Here is a 17606-nt window from a genome sequence, read left to right on the forward strand (position 1 = left end):
AGAATCTGCTATTTTTTAAAAACAAAGAAAATAGTGCTGCAACCAATATCTATGATATCCATCCAAAGAGAGTCTCATGCTCTCCTATACATTACTCTGACTCTAGTAAATGGGTTCATTCAGAATGAAGCAGTTGTGATGACATTATACCTTCAATGTAAAATCCAACCTGTATAGAAAAATGTAGCAAAAGGGTAGCTTGACTGTTTTGAATTGAAGTCGCTTTTCCAGCCCTGCTTTAGTGGCTTTTAATTTAAAATGCTTTATCCTAAAGTTTTTTTTTATTATTATTTAAAGGCAAGAGCACAACATAACGACAAACAGAAAACACAAAGGAGACTCATTCTCTGGTTCTTTTCCTCAACTTTAATTGCTCTCTCTAGCCATTTGATGACAGCGAAAGAACAAGCGTGGAATCGTTTCATGAGGGACTACAACAGTATCTTTGAGCAATAGTTTTATTGTTTGTTTTTTTTTGTCTTGTATTTATTTTTATGATTTTTTTCAATTGATTTTTAGTCACCTTTTTCCTGTAAAAGTATTGCAATTAACAGACCTCAAACTGAAAACCGCTGACATCACAATTAAATAGAACAATAAAAATAAGAAAGGCGTAAGGACAGCAGCGTTCCTCGCTCACTGAACCGTTTCTTCTTGTAAAAAAACAAAATTTTGTAGTCCACAATATAGGTCATATAGTCCTGTGATGTGATCTCGCTCAAGGCCGATGAAGAACGTTGCTGTGGATTCGAGATGCTGAACTCACCCACACAAGTCTTCAGTCAGTCATTCATTCAAGCGCGTGTTTCTGGAGAGGAGCCTGTCGGCGCGGAACCAGACTGCTATGCCGAGGAAATAATGACAACATGAACATGCAGTAATGATCAGCTATGGGCTGGATTCTCCTCATTTGATGCTCTTTTATATACCACACAACTCGATTATGTGCATAAAAACAACAACAGATTGTTAACCGTTTGCCACGGATGTCCCACGGAGCAGATGAAGCCTCACCCTGAGCTGCGTTTTGATATGAACCACGAAACCTTGTCCCGGTCCGAGAGAAGGCCGCGTGGGAGCCCAAAAGTCGACAATCGCGGTACAATGCCGTTATTGTTCTGCGTGGTGGTTATTACACGTCCAAACAACTAGCAGTCACAAAATAAACTTCAATAAATAAAATGACAAGCGCTGGCATTTATAATTCTTTCTCTGGAAGTTACAAAAGCAGCAGCTAGTTATCCTTTATATAACTGCCTTATAATCAGAATATTTGTTTCATCACATAACAGATTTGCATTTACTGTATAGGAAAAAAATAGAAGTCGTCATTTTGTATTTCTGTGACCATACTGTAGCATTTCTCTTTGCAAACTTTACTCTGTTTTACAAAAAAGACAAAGCACATTTGAAGGCATTCACAAAACTTGATGCCACCGTGTTAAAGTTTTCTTTTTAATATTATCTATACATTATATTACAGTATTAACAATGCTTTCTTGTGGTTTTCTACCCATTGGGTAGGATATGTGCATAATATATTCAAGTTATATACAGCACCGTACAAATAAACAGAGTCCGACTACTGAAAGAAGCACCATAGGAAGTGAGGCACAACAAAGGTGGGGACTTTTGAGTGCAAGTGGGTTTCTATGTCTGCTCAAACATGACTGTTAGGCACCGAATTTGCTCATGTAAATAGTAACATGCAAACCTCTCGGCTGCAAACGTAAAAAAAACCACATTTGGGTTCGTTTTCCTAGCACGACTATGATGGCGAAAACGCGATAATGTTAACGAAAAACCAAAACGGAGCACGAACATCTATGTCTCGGTTGGTACGCGAATATAAAGTAATGGGGAAGCGGACATAGGCCTACATATGAACGGACAACAGCAGCAGCAGTAGCGGTAGCAGCGCGTAGCAGCAGCAATACAGTACGAACTCAAACTGCGCAGTCAGAATGAGCCACGGGAAGCAGAGCCAATGACGCGAGGCCAAGGTTTCGGAGCGAAGCGGATGGGCGATAGGAGAGTCTTGCTATTCAAGGGGGGAAAAGGTCATATAAAAGCCTATTTTAGGAAGGAAAGTGGCGCTTTTTTAGTCCACTTTGACTAAATGTTATCTCAAACTGGTCGCTTTAATAAATAGCTAGTTAATAAATAGGTTTCCTATGGGACTTTCTAAAGGGAAGGCCAAAGAACGATGGTTTACAAAGCTCAGGTGTGATCAAAAACACAATCGACACATCTGAAAGCATTCCAAAGTGTGCCAAAAAGGGGGATGTACCTCATCACGATTGGTACACGTTTAATTTGAACTGATATAAATAAGTGTGTTCTCCTGTATTGCCTCGGAATAAAACGGCTCCTCCAGGAGAGAAGAGTAAAAGATAAGATATGAGATCCATATATGATCGTGAACTAAAGTATAGTATGGATAACTGGGGGAAAAAAAAAACTATATGCATGCTTTTTTTAGTGGAAAACAAACTGTATGAGATATGACACACTCGCTCAGAAGGGGACAGGATGTGCATAAGACTACAGTTCCCATGATTCCCTTGCACTTGGACCCCATGACAATGCTGAAGTGACTTAAGTTTAAAGTGCTACTCGACAGGATGAAAGTGGCGTGTGTGTCGTGACTTCCATCCGCAGATATCCATGCCAATATCTCTCACTTGGTCAGTGGAAAAAGTGATCTGGAATTTGAACAGCTCGTTAAACCCCCTCTCTTTTTTTTTTTAAATAAGTGCCATGATGCAGTTCGGGTGTGGAGATTTTAGGCTGGATCAGAGTTCTACATCTCCATTTCAGGAAAATGCAAAACGTAAAAAAAGGAACAAAAAACATCCCAGGAACTATGTGGATTGACATGAAAAGTAAATAAGGGGAGGCGTTTCCACTCACGAAAGAATAAGTGCAACATAAAGACTTTTTGTTGTTGTTGTTGTGAGTCACATCCCCAAGATTTAAGATTTTTTCATGGCACTCAATTTGGATTTTGATTGGTTGTGAACAGTTTTTTTGTGCACGAGTCCTGGAAATGCACAAACAAATAGAAAATTTCTCAATCCTATGACCTATGTGGTCTCTCACGCAAACAATCTGTGCCAACACACGTGTTCTTTAAATACAGGAAAGCATACAAAACCAAACAAACAAAGAGATTTAGCCGAGGAGCCCAAACATCCATACAAGGCCCCGAAGTTCTAGCAAAAACAAAACAATTTTTTTTTTTTTTCCAAAAAATAAACTTTGTAAGCTTGGGTCCTCAATTCTCGATTCAAATTGTGCAAGGGAAGCGTGCTAACCGTGAAGCCACACCCCTTTAGGTCCAGGAGGAAATACCAAAGAGCACATGCGTTCTCTACTGCCCTCTCCAGGTGCGTCCTAGTCACACGGGTTTGTCACGCCGGCTATCCTTAACCTTGACGAACAGGGTTGTGCTTGCGCCAGGCTGGGCGGAGCGGCTGGCTGTCCTCTGGTTGGAGGGTGGTGCGTTATTGCTGTGCTGGTGCAGGAAGGAGGAGGAGCCCGGGTACGTTTGACCCATCACCTCGCTATAGGTGGGCGGCGGCCCCTCCACGTGCGAGTTCGAGGCACTCTTGCCAGAGTTGCTGCTCGGGGGCCGCGGGCCGCCTCCGTGCACGTAAACGTCTATCAGGTCGCTGTCGAAAATGGTCCGGTTGGGGGGCGCGCGCACGGACGCACGGCTCAGCTCGAGCTGCTGCTCGGGGTCTCTGAGCTGCAGGGTACAGGGGCCCTTATAGGGCGGCAGCTCCTCGCCGTCTGACAGGCAGATGGTGGGCGGCAAGTGGATGTCCTGCTGCAGGTATGGGTAGGTGGGCTGGAAGCGGCTGAATCGGTCCCTTTGCATAAATGAAGGTGGGTTGAAGCGTTCTCCGCTCCGTGGCCCATACATCACCTGAACATAGAGAAGGAAGAAAATAAACCTTATTAGAAATTAATCCAAGAATAAAAAAATGCAAACAAGGTCTATGCAAACATGCAGCCAGGCCAATTATAGAATTAGTTAATTATACAATCAATATACAATATTGTGAGTTTCGTGCTATTAGCTCTTAGTCATGTTGCCCAGCCATAAACATGACAGTAAAACATAAAAGCAATGAATAATATTTTGCAGAAAGGTTGAATGATAGGTCATGTCAGTTAACTAACCTCAGTGGCTCCTTGTTGCGTCACCAAACTATCTGTTGGCCATGCACAGCCGTCCTACGAAACAGAAAAGAGAGGCCGATGTGAGTCATGCATTAAGAACAATGCATTATGACTCTCTCTCTCGTTCTGGGAGGCGAAATGGACTGCAGTCTAGACGAGCATGTCTCGCTCTCAGGATGTAAATCAACATAAAGAAGAACCAGGGATGCGCAGAACTATGTATTTCCAAAATAAAACTAGTTTGTGTCGCCTAAAAGACTAGTTAGACTTAGAAACCCTGTATGATTTGGTTGGTTTAGCGTCAAGTCCACTATCAGATGTGTTTCTTAATACCTCTAACCTTTTATAGCACAACACTACCACAGAAAACAAAGATCTGTGGATTATAATACACAAGTCAACCTCATTAATGGAGCCAGTCGACCATCCTGACCCATCCCTAGTAACTACATAATGCATTTGTGCAGGTGTACCGACACAAAGACCCTGAAGCTGGCACGCACATTGATGAGTCCCATATGAACACGGTCACAAAGTCACACACATGGTGATCAAACAAAAGAACAGGAACTCTACACCCACTCAGAGCGCACACAGACAGGACACACAGTGACTGGAGAATCAAACGAACACCCACTCAGAATAAAACACACACACACACACACTTACCGGCTGCATGCCCTCCTCTCGTTGACGGGCCTGGCTGTGGCGTGTGAGGAAGGCCCAGGCCGACAGCCGATAGTGGTTCAGCAAACAGATGATCACAACTACCATTACAGTCATCACCACAATTATGATTATTATCTGAACAAACTCCAGTTCAGCTGCAAGACAAGAAAACAGAGAGAAATTAGCATATTTCACACATTCACAGAGCTGCAGAAGTTGCAACATTTTTACATTTTCAATAAAAATGAGTGGTGCTTCCCAGTGCAAAACTCACTGCTATGGTTTTTATTGCTGAAAATCATATGCTTGGTTACTTCAAATGATTAATACCACATCTAAGCTCAAAAATGCTCATTGTGTGACCAGATATCATTCATGTCTGCAACATAAACAGGTTTTTTTTGGTTCGTTATAAATGGAAATAGTGATTACTGTTAATGATTTGTGAGCTTTCAGGAACATCAGAGAGGCAAGCTAGACAGTTGCTTATGAATAAGTAATGACACAGCAAACCCATCATGTTCTTCATTCTTACCACCAGGGGGCAGTAATGAGAACACAACTGGGGGTCAGGGGGGGTTGGACAGACCAAAATCAGACTCAAAAAGTGAAGCAACAGACTAATCCACAAAAATGTGATAACACGATGTTTCAAATGGCTTTTCTGACCTACATCAAGTCAAGAATGGAGAAAGAGAAACGAGAGAGTTTTGGGGTCATTTTTATTATTAATGTGAGCTGGATTTTAACAAGCAGTGCCCGCTTGAGCAGTACAGCTTAATGCATCTGTGCGCTAACTGCTAGGCCACAGCTCTGATTTCATAAACTGATTATGTCATGGTTCGATCTCACTTAATCAAAGGAAGGAATTCATTTTTTATGTCATTTTTTTACTCTCCTCTGCTGGAATGCCGTTTTATATTAATTCTTATGAAAAACGTTCAGGCATGTTGTTACAAACAGCGTAGACCTCTATTTCAACCTCCTGCTGACCCTTGAACACACAGATGGATCCAGTCAATACGGACTTGTTCTCCAGTCACGTGAAAACATGTTGATATGTGCCACACATACATTCAGAGAAATCTTGTTAGCCCTGCTGCCCACTGAGTAACCCAGACATATCCATCTGACACATGAAGGTTTCGAGACAATAGAAAAACTGCTGCAGTAAACACCATCAGCTGTCTAACACAATCTACACTAATGTTAAGGGTGATCATTTTCAAGCATACGACTATGACATCAGCAACACATAGCAGACTTTGTTTTACGCAGGAAAGAAGATCTGAATAAAATGAGTGCTTTGATGGTGAAGTTACAAATTCAAATTCAATCCTCTTTAAAGTCAGCATGCTATGAAAATTCACTTTATATTATCCAATGCATGTTATATATCTTATTGTAAACATTTCATCCATGTATGTTTCATTTAATTTATATATTTACTAGGGGTGTAACGGTTCACAAAATTCACGGTTTGGTTCGATACGACCCAGTGGTGTCACAGTTCGTTACGTTTTCGATACGGGGGGCGGGGTAATTGGTTACGTCGCAATGTTGGAAATGTTTCTGTTTTAAATGAAGGCGAGCCAATGGATATCACACAAGCACGCGTTTGCACACGTGCAAACTTTGTGCAAGATTTATGCTTAATCTCAGTCAATTCACTATAAGCAGAAAGTGAAAGTAAAAATGGAATGACGGAGTTTTCGGCGTCTGATGTCACATTTTCTCTCAGAGACAAAGAGAGACGAATCTACTTCAACATATGCTGATAACGGTACAGCCTATAGCTGTTTTCATTTATTCCCTTTACATTTTCTCTTGTGGCCGTACATACTGAAAAAAAAGAAGAAACGTATTTTGTGTTAAACAGGTTGTTTTTGAAAGTCGGTGCTTGAAATAAAAGCTTTTTATTTCATTGATTTTGATTGATGACTGCAGTGTTCATATTTTAATTATATATTTAGCCTGATAGACCTTTTTAAAAGCATTTTAATTGAGGAGTAAATAGCCTAATCTTATCCTCGCAGCTCGTCAGTAATGCGTTAATTATCGTGGGGCAAATTAATTGTACTTTTAGTATTAAATTAAAAGTAACTTCATAATAATAATAGGCCTAATAAAAATAAGAATGTAACAGGCCTACATTAATTGGAAATGCCAAATCCTCTTAATATTGCCAATAATTGATGTTTTTGACAATATCAATGGCTATTGTCGATGCAGATTATCATCTTTCGATGCACCCCAGCAAGGGGAGGTTATCACGGGGCAGACAGCACGATGCCTGTTACGTCGTTTGGGCTGCCTTGTTGAGCGCAGTGGCACTGACATTTCACACACTTTAAGCTTTTATTTTCCAAACGTAATAGGATTAGTCCAACGAATCGTTCGATTTGTAATGCGTACCGAACCGAAAACCTTGTACCGAACGGGTCAATATGCATACGGGTATCGTTACACCCCTAATATTTAGTTTTTTTAAAATTGACCTCGCACAGTTTCACTAAAATTTCATAACTGGATCTTCTGGTGAAAACGCTGGACTTCTCCCATCACTCAGTCCACTTAAACCTGCCTCTGCAAGCTTTTCTGCCTCCACTTTTGAGTGCAACGTCCACCTCTCACAATCCAATCACCAACCGATGCATTAAACTAAATCCTTGCTCTACATTTATTATTTTTTGATAATCCGTAACATTCAGATAATCATCACAATACAGAAGAAAAGATATGTCACTACTTCCATGTCATTGCGACTTTAAAGTACTGGTACTGATAATAAAATTAATCAATCAACCACAATAGTTTGTTGGTTGTTGGATGACTAGTCAACCTTCCTGACTCATCTCTACTGAAAGCCAGTTTTGTCAAGCCAGTAGGTTCTTTAGGTGAGCCACCTCGAACTTTAGTTTCTGACCTTTCCATCATGGCCACTTTCTCTCCACAAGAACAAGGCCGTGTTGGATGCAGTTGGGCCATGTAGTGACACTGTTTAATAAGCTGCGTTGGCGCTGGCTTTTTGCCACAGCTCCTCTGGAGAGAGTGCTAGCAAGACAAGGCCCCATCTGTTGAGGGCTTGGAGGAGAGGACCAGAGACCAGACGCATCCCAGGAGTTAACCCAACACAGGAGATAAAACGGGCCAAATCTGCTGGCCCTAACCGGATTACGGCCTGGACCAACTCCAAGAGACAGAGAACTGGTGGTAGATGGAGGGGGATGGGGTGGGGTGAACATGTATCTGACATGTCTCAACCTCCGATACACTAGGGTTTCAATATCAGCCAACCTAGAGTACCAGACACCACTCAAGCACATTTCCTCCATCCAGGACTGCCCACTGCTGCTGTAAACCACTGTAACAGTTTTCTCTAAGCCTCCAGGCTAATCTTACTATCATCTGTATTGACAGTAAATTTGTTGAAATTAATCAAATATTTTTTTTTGTGATACAATACACTATATAAGTTACATATACAAAATATTATATTATTGTATAACTACCATAGAATAATGATTCAGTTTACATTACCTTCATAAATTGAATAAAACCCGAAAAAAGCAAAAACACAATGATGCACATTCTTTATTCATAATTTTGTAGATGTAGAGTTTAAAAAATCTTTGAATTTTATGTAGAAAAGTTAAATAGCCATCTTGTTCCGACCAAGTGACTTGAACGCACCTGACATCGTAATTATGACTTGTCAACTCGTAAGAATGAACGTCCCAGGAGGACTTGAACGCAGCATTACTAGAGTCCATTAAAAGTAGGAGTTTATCGGGTGTGTCTGGTCTTGATTACTTCTAGCCACATTAGCTACTACTCAGATACCAATAAAACTGAACTCAATGTGAGTCATCAGTTGTTTCATCACTAATCTAACAGAGCAATTTACATAAACCCGTAATCCCAATTTAAAATCATATTTCCTGAGCCTTGTTTAACCTTCCCTGTGCTAATCGGCGGGCTCAAACATCGAAGTCAGACGTGACGGCATCCCGGAAGATCTGTTAATGTGTTATGATTACAGACACAAACCCCAGACAGAGCAGACACAACAAACCGTCGTCAGCCTGTTTGCGACAGGGCAGAAATGTAAACAGGCTGCGATAATGTGGCAACAACTGCACAACAGTGAGGGAGAGAGGCAGCTGGGCTAATTCGGGTTAGCCTTATGCGGACTCTCTGAGATCAGACAGCTCAATCCTCTTACCGTTACGTATGCTGCTCCATTGTGTTGTTAGCTAAGAGGAGATATGAGCTAACACCTGTCACAGAGCCTCTAACAGGCTCTTAGGTGAACTGGGTGTGCATAGTTCATGCAGTCGTCACCTCATCTCTGAGGTCAGAAAGCCCTGAAGTGTGCTAGAAACTGCGGGACTGCTCTCTTCTACGGAGGCCATTCTGTTACTGAGCCAAAGGAAATGGAGGAGGCATTACATAAGCCTATCTGAAACTTTTCCCCCTCTCCTCTCGCTCTCTTTTTTATACCGTGCTCACAAGCTGCAAAGACAACCAAGTCTGGCCTCCAGATCTATATTTCATGAAGCCATTTCCTGTTTCCTCCTCTCCACAGTTTCATAACAGAAGGAAAACAGCTGTGCTCTCACGATCTGGGAGGAAAGAAACGGAGCGGGTGGAGGAGGAGGAGGGGGAGAGAGAGGCTGGAGAATGGGGACTGCTGCTCACTGCCAGCCATCTGTGCTCCGTCTCCAAATGTCTCCCCGGTACAGTATTATTCTCATGGAGTCGGGCACAGTACGTGGAGATCATGTCATGAGAGATGATCCAACAGTTGAACTCGCAGCAGTGAGGAAAACTTCTTAGAATTGGCTTTGAATTCATACCAAAGCACACATTACACAACAGATTTCCAAGGGAAAGAGCGTGTGTGCAGTGAACGACTAATTTCCAAGTGACTTCATCGGCATGGCAAGACAGCGGGGACGAGAGAAAAACATTGAAAGTTTCCTTGCATCCTTTCTAGTTTGGGCCAGCTCGTGTTGCAGGGCGTACAACAAACGACACTAAAAGTGAGCATCCCCAGTAGATTCCATGCACAAACCTACAGCTGAACATATAGCCACCCATGTTGGCGTTCATGACTGCGGGTTGCACTGGTAACTGGAGAAAAAACAGAGATGGACATATCCAGTCATAACACCACTGCTTCATCAAGCACAAGCCTTAATCTAGTTAACCACCCATTCACCCACGTCACTGCAGGCACCAGACAACAAAGGCATTATAGGAACTTGAGAGGGGACGCATTGCCCCCTCCTCCTGTGTTATCTGAGTTGTCCCATCAGAATGCCAGACAAAAGGCAAGGGCACAAGCCAGATGCCCATGTGGGACGGAGACTTGCGAGACGGCAGGTTTCACCCAGAAACACAATCATATGGGAAGACTTAACCACGTCTCACTGCTGTAATAAATGCCCCTTTCTGGAACATTCCCTAACAACATGCTATGAGTCAATTTATGAGAGGCTGTGGAAGGGGCAAAATAACGAAAGGCAGAAAATAAATGCCCGCAGAAGGTCGCTAGACCGAGGTACTGCTATTTCAGTAAATATTTGCAAGCTACAACTGTGTGGGACTTATTCTATTCAGAAAAGACAGAAAGAGGCATCTAAGCATTGTGGAATTTTCTCGTTCTTCTGTTTTGGGGAAACTGAGAGAAAGGGGAGGGTGAGCTTGTGAAGTCTTTCACCTTTTCTGGTGTGACAGACATTTTCCATTCACACACAAGGTGTATGAAAAAACACAAGAGTGCGAGAGAGACAGAGTATGTGGGAGACAGAGGAAAGGAAAGAGAGAAAGTGAGGACACTTCAATAAACTGAGTCTCATGGAACAAATGAGATCAGAGAACAACTCAAAGAGCCACCCAAAAAAACAACGACGGGCCAAATCTACGGATTTGAGGAACACCGCATTCAATCACTGAGTATAACTGGACGCTGCTATCTAACGCACGGCCGTTTGCAGCGGCAGAGAAAGCAGGAAGTGTGACAGAGAACTAGGGCGCATTTAATCATGCCAGTGGCAGGAGCTATTCGTCTGTGCCTCGCTGGCAAAGCGGCACTGTCATCTAAGCAGGGCACAAGCCACTGACCTCGCTCTCTAATCTGAGATAAAGCACTCGTATTAAAGAGACGCCCCATACGGGCGCCAGACACGTCTAGACTCCCCATGCCATAACACCCACTTTTCTTTAATTATTTAACCTCCCGGTAAGACTGTACAAGATAAGCTCTGCCTGGGACCGTACGCCACCTGCTACAGAGTCCCACTATTCCCACCCCCAACCTACAGCTCGTCTCATCCCACCGGTGACACCGACTCACCACAAATATTGTTTTACACCCCTCTCCTCCTCTTCTTCCATTCGACACCCCCACCTCTTCCTCCTCCACCTCTCACTACCGTTCGCCCAGGCGGATTGAGTCATATCCCCTTGAAACAGGACCCAGCCCTGGGTTTAGTTCTTCATCAAATAGTGTTTGGTACATGATGTTCTTTCTGTAGTTCTGACGGCATGACAGAGCTCTTCAAGCACTCTACAGTGCAACAGCGTGTGTGCCGACAACGGACACATGCTGCGTACAATATACTGGAGATTTGATTCCTGGTACACGTGTGTATACTAACACACACTTAAAGTTCAGACAAGCTTTCATCCTCATAATCATATTTTCACCCTCATAATCAATGCTATTCCATGGTGGGGCTGTTTCACATTGGTGGTTTTCCCACAGGGAAGTCTTGAGATCAGGCATGTGGGAACCTCAAACTGAGGCATGCTGGGATACTACGCACTCCGCTTAGACCAATTTATCTTAACTCACATCCTAAAGGGGTGAAAATAATTCAGATTTTTACCATCTATTTTAAAATTGCTGATTGATGATCGAAGGTCTGTTCCAAATCTCTGTGAATGCAGGGTTTTTAGATCTATGCATTGAAATATTTCACCTTGTGCAAAACCAAGTGTACTTCCATGGTACTTCCAGAATATTCAATCATGAAAAAAACAAGTAGGAAGGGAATTGATTGGATTGAAGTGAGCATTCAATACCAGAATGAAATCAGACCATGTTGTGGTTTATTACATTAATGTTAACCGGCATTACTGTTTGGCAACATTTTAGAAAGGTTGCATTGACTACAACAATAGCCCCAAAATATAAAAGCATAAATGATTCATATTAACTAATAGTCCACAAAACCTAGGTGGCGTCAGGTGAAAACGAAAGTCAATTAAAAGATGAAAGATAGACATTTGTTTTTTCATTAACATACACTGGCAAAATGCACAACAATACCAGGGATATGTATTAAGAAAGGGTCCATTTTAATTTCATTTAGACTTTAAAATTGGTTAACATGCTGCAGAGGAGAGAACAAAAGCAGAAACAACACAAAGATGTTTAACTGGCTGTGTTTTTTGTACTGCACTGGTATCAGTGAGTCAATCCCTCATTTTTGGATCAAAAGATTAAATTGCCATAGTTACCCTCATTTTAAATGTTCCATTTTTCTCCATTTAGTTTATCTGCTCTGCATGACCCAAACAACATAAATGCTTGGAGAGCAAATCGCTCGGTGGCTCTTACAAGTGACACAATGCAAATAGCTTTTAAACATGCGTCACGCTGCCAAACCCCAGACAAACTCTATGGTTTCCCTCTGTGATAATTTCCATTATCTCTTTGGAAAAGTAAAGAAAGAACGCTAAGCCTTGATAGCTTTAGTCCTGGCAGGAGAACGTCTTCTAAACATAGTGCTGGGAGACTCTGAGAATAACTGCAAACATCAAGTCAACAACATGATGATTGTGACGGGGTTCAGCATGTGACTTCACTGACTGCTGTAATATGAGATGTGAAGGTAAAAGCCCATCCTATCTGAACACTGACTCACTAGATTAACACAAAAACAACCCCTCGGCCTCCACGCGCTCCCTGAGGAACATACTACCTCCAGTGCATCCTCTCCTACGCAGCTGACACTGCCGTACACGCAGAGAGAATAAAAAAAGAACTGGAAACAAAAAAAGTATGACAGAATAAAAGATACTAGAAATGTCCTTCTTGATCACAGAATGGACAGTTCTTGTCTTGGAGGCTGATTGATCAATACAGTGTTCCAGCTGTGCTAAAATACCCCATATAGTAACAACTCTGATCTGTATCACTATATAATCTATATAAACTGCAGAGTGCGCACCTCCCAAAGATGCCAACTATCAACCTTAGTTTACATGTCTGCGAAAAAACACCTCAATATGAATTTGCTTAGATTTTATACAAGCAAGACACTCAGGCTTGTGCTATATTGTATACCGTCATAATTTAAGGGCAGAGCTGGACAGATTACTTACAAATTGTAGTTCATTACTGATTCCAAATGACATGACAAAAATTATAGCTATAATCTGTTATGTTACACATTTTAGGTAATGTAATCAGACTACTTTTCGATTACTTTTGACTTAACTCGTTTATCACATTGATTTAAATAGTATAATCTTGTACCATAATAAATGCAAAGAAAAAGAAAATAAATTTTTTCACAAGAAAATCCGATTTACGATTCAAATAGATTTTTTTCCACCTACTTAAAATCAATCTGCAGATGACAAAGAAATTGTTCAAAACAAGTTTTAACTTTATTTTGTTTTGATTTTTCCCTTCTGGGATTTGATCTGGATTTCCCCCTTGGGTTTAAAGTGCAATCCGAAACAACAAGCCAAAAAGGCAAGATGGCAGGCCCTGCCATTGTAAACAGTGAAAATGTAACATAACGCAACAAAATTATGTGACCTTTTTGATAAGTTTTCTTTAAACACAAGTTTAACATCTTGCTATTCAGTAGATAGGAGATAGTTCTGATAAAGTGCAAACAAAACATTAAATATCAGGGACTGTAGGTTGTTTTTTGGCTGGTGTGCTTGTGCTGCCATGGTCTTGTTCATTTTGTAGGGCGCAACATCTCTCCTACTCAGCAGCATGCCTTTGTTTGACAGTAAATTGTCGTACCTTTGCTAGCAACAGACATGACATCGTGGGGGTTAGGGGGTGTGTCCGAAGTGTGAATCCGTATTCAGAGAGGCACGGAAAACATAACGATTGCCTGTTACAGTTACATTACAGTACATACAATTTCACATAAACCAAGTAAAGGAGAGATGACTGAGGATGATGACGAATGATTTGCATATCTTGTGCACCACTGACAAACATCTAATCTTGTAAAATGCGTAGTAAGTACTGTGGCAGTACGTGCGATCGCGAATCTCGAAAGTGAAAGTGAAACTAAAAAGCGATCGTGCATTCAAAAGGAGTTTCAATGCCAGGCATAATAGCGGCTCCATGATTCCCGCAATTTTATATACAATATGATGATTACCCAATGATAAAACTGCGAGGGAAAGTATTGAAAAATACATTGTCCTCCCATCTCGTAATTATTCCCTTTAAGGGATCCGTAGTACACGTCATTTTCTTTCCGAACACAGTATTGGAGGGGGATGGTGATATCACGAAAACCCTACATAAACTCTAATCGCGCGGGGGGAGGGCTGAGCCCATTCAGAACGATGGGAGCCCAGAGGGGAGCATCAGTGGATGTTAAAGAGAAAAACGATTTTCATTCAAACAAGTCGACGTAAACTATATAAAATCGATTTATCGCCCAGCCCTAATTCATTGTTATCAACATGAATTGCATTAAGCACTCAAATAATTCATTAAATCATAAAAATGTAACAATTAAAATAAATCATTTTAAAACGATGACTAAATAATTAAATATTTTATTTGTTTACCTGCATGTCATGTGACCATTAACCAACATCAGAGAACCATGAAATGTACTTCAAGCAAATATTTTAGGTGAAATAATATATTTCTTGATAATTTATTGCAATTGTGTGAACAATATGTAATAATGTAATCAATAAAAAGTAATTGTAGTCTGATTCAGAGTATTTTAAAAATCTATTGAATTACAAGTACTTAATTTTTGGAATCAGATTACGTAATCCAGATTATATGTAATCAGTTACTACCCACTGGTTAAGGGGTTGCGGTTACTTCACTGCACTGCAAAATACAGGATGTCCTCTCATATCATTTGGTTAAGTATCCATAAGGATAAATGATATTGACAGGTAAAAACAACACATTAATTGTCTGGTCGTTCACTTATGGCCCAGTGTGGAAATCGATATTCGATTCCATAACTGCACTTTACAAGCCATCTGCTGGATAGTTTATAAAAAGAGTTGCATGTTGGGACAGGGAAAATACTCATATTTATATCCAGGATCCAGAATTTACTTCTTGATACCTGGCAATTGTAGGTTAACAGAGAACATTTAATGGCCATTAATAAATCCTACCATGTATTCTGCATTATTTTTAATATTTTTTGTCTTTGAAACAATTTAGCTGTGTTTTCAAAAAACCGCAGAGGCCACTTGCATCATAAGCCAGCCTCGCTTTCTCAGCAAAACTGCACCGTCATAAAAATGTGAAAACAGACAGTGAATTCGTTACTCGTATATTCATTTTGGTGGCTTAATGTGAGAAATATTTTGAATGCATGTCATCACAAGTTCTGGAGGAAGAAACAATGTTAAATTTTAACCTACATTTGGCAGTTACATTTAGGACCCTGTTTATGTCACAACATCTACTATAACTCAGGCAGCATCATATACGTCTAACAGTCTTGATAAGCACAAATCTGATTCCTATAACCCTAAAAAGAACTGTTTAAATAAAATGTATATGGTTGGATAATACAAATGACAAGGGCAATTTAAGAGCTCATTTTTCCTAGACATGCCAACTGCTGACTGTCTTTATAAAATAATGCTCCCCCATCCTCTCAGTTTGGGGTCAGGTGCAGAAAAGGGGGTGACCGACATAATCAGATCCCAGACAGACTTTCAAATGAGGGTCAGGACACATCCCTCCCCCAATTTCAGCCACAAGAAACACAACAATAAAGCAATGTGATGAGGGTTTAATGTTGCTATGTTTGTATATAATAAACTCTAGAATGCCATGTGGAAATAAAATACAGTAATACTGCAATGCAATAAGCAATGGTTTAGTGTATGTGCAAAATAAGTACAACTGAAAATATTACAATGACTTAAATGTTTTATTTCCTCAATTACATTTTAAAAAACCTAGCTTTACAAGCCCTCTCAATAATTTGTGCATCATTCAAAAATAATGTCCCTGTTGTTACATTAATCATGTAATTAAAAAAAAATTAGTATGTATTACTAAATACATCTATTTATTACCGTGCATTGTTATATTGGGGCATATTAATAATAATTATTCCTTAAATTCATTTAGTAAAAACAAAAATGTAAAAAAGATGTCTTTATTTTTATTAAGATTTTGCTAATCGTTTTCAACATTTACTGTGAAATATAAACGTAAATATAAAATATAAACGAAATACTGAAATATAAACGTAAAATATTCAAATTTGATTAAATTAAATAATACTTTGTTTTAGCAGGGTCTGTTCTAGTAACTGCCAATGCAGAACAGATTGTTTTTATATTTAAATCAGGCAGCCTGCACTCCATGAGAACGAGCACGGTGAATGAGAAGCTAAGGGTTACGGCAGAGACCTTCTGACCTTTCAACCCTGAGAGCAGGGGGTAGGAGGGCTGCTGTCTGAGAGCAGGACCCAGTGCATGCATGCCTGATGAGAGGGGATGGGTGTGAGACACACAGTCTGATAACATCACGTCTGATCTGATTCTGTTGCGTCTGCTGTCTGCTCAGCTGTCTCTTTTGCCCCGAGCACCAATGCACCATTTTACAACAGCAAAAAAAGACAGCTGAAGGGAGGCCAGACGCTGTGTGTGTGTTATGCGGACAAATCGTTTACATTCCTGGGGAAAAGCTAAACAGCGATGCTTAGATAGATCTGCATTCTGCCACGACTGTACTGAAAACCACACGCAGGATTTTTTTAAATCCAATGTCTATGTCTGCATTAAAAATATGTTTTTCTTCTATAAACTTCTTTTTCTTGCATGTTCTGTTTTTGCATTCAGACAATTAAGGGCTATACAGCTAACCACAAACACACAAAAATCCTGAGCATGTGCATATAAAATGTTTTGCATGTGCTTGAAACAAAGAAACTGCATTTAAACTTGTATTTAAACCTGAACTAAAATCTATTTTAGAAACTTATTGTTAGATCTATTTTTATATTGATCAGTAAAAGACAACACATTTACTAATATTTGCCCATTTTGTCCAATAACCAAAACATATGCTAGTTTTTAAATCTAATTAAATAAAAAAAGAAATAAAACTTAAAATATATACTAGCTTTCAAAAGTTATGCACACCAAGGCTGCATTTATTTGGTCAAAAATACAGTAATAACAGTAATGTGAGATATTATTACAATTTAAAATAACTGTTTTCTATATGAATATATTTTACAATATAATTTAATCCTGTGATCAAAGCTGAATTTTCAGCATCATTACTCCAGTCTTCAGCGTCACATGATCCTTCAGAAATTATTTTAAAATGCTGATTTGCTTATTTATTTTAGCAATTATTTTCATAAAGCATTATTATCAATGTTGAAAACAGCTGTGTTGCTTAATAATTTGCTGCTGAATCCATGATTGCATTTTCTTTCAGGATTTATCAACTTATTTTGAACACTAGTATATTT

General features: G+C 40.1%; 1 protein-coding gene across 2 annotated transcripts in view; it reads right to left on the reverse strand.

Moving 5' to 3' along the window:
• Positions 1 to 347: 347 nt before the first annotated feature.
• Positions 348 to 17606, reverse strand: part of LOC306847672 (low-density lipoprotein receptor class A domain-containing protein 4-like) — a 100860-nt gene continuing 83601 nt past the window's right edge. For both annotated transcript variants that reach the window (XM_079381766.1, XM_079381767.1), the window contains 3 exons: positions 4858 to 5012; positions 4189 to 4242; positions 348 to 3931 (listed from right to left, as the gene is read on the reverse strand). In XM_079381766.1, coding sequence (XP_079237892.1) covers positions 3401 to 3931; positions 4189 to 4242; positions 4858 to 5012 — 740 coding nt within the window. In that variant the 3' untranslated portion in view covers positions 348 to 3400. The remainder of the gene's footprint in view (positions 3932 to 4188; positions 4243 to 4857; positions 5013 to 17606) is intronic.

Source organism: Barbus barbus (genome assembly GCF_936440315.1).
Source record: "Barbus barbus genome assembly, chromosome: 27".
NCBI classification, from domain to species: Eukaryota; Metazoa; Chordata; class Actinopteri; order Cypriniformes; family Cyprinidae; genus Barbus; species Barbus barbus.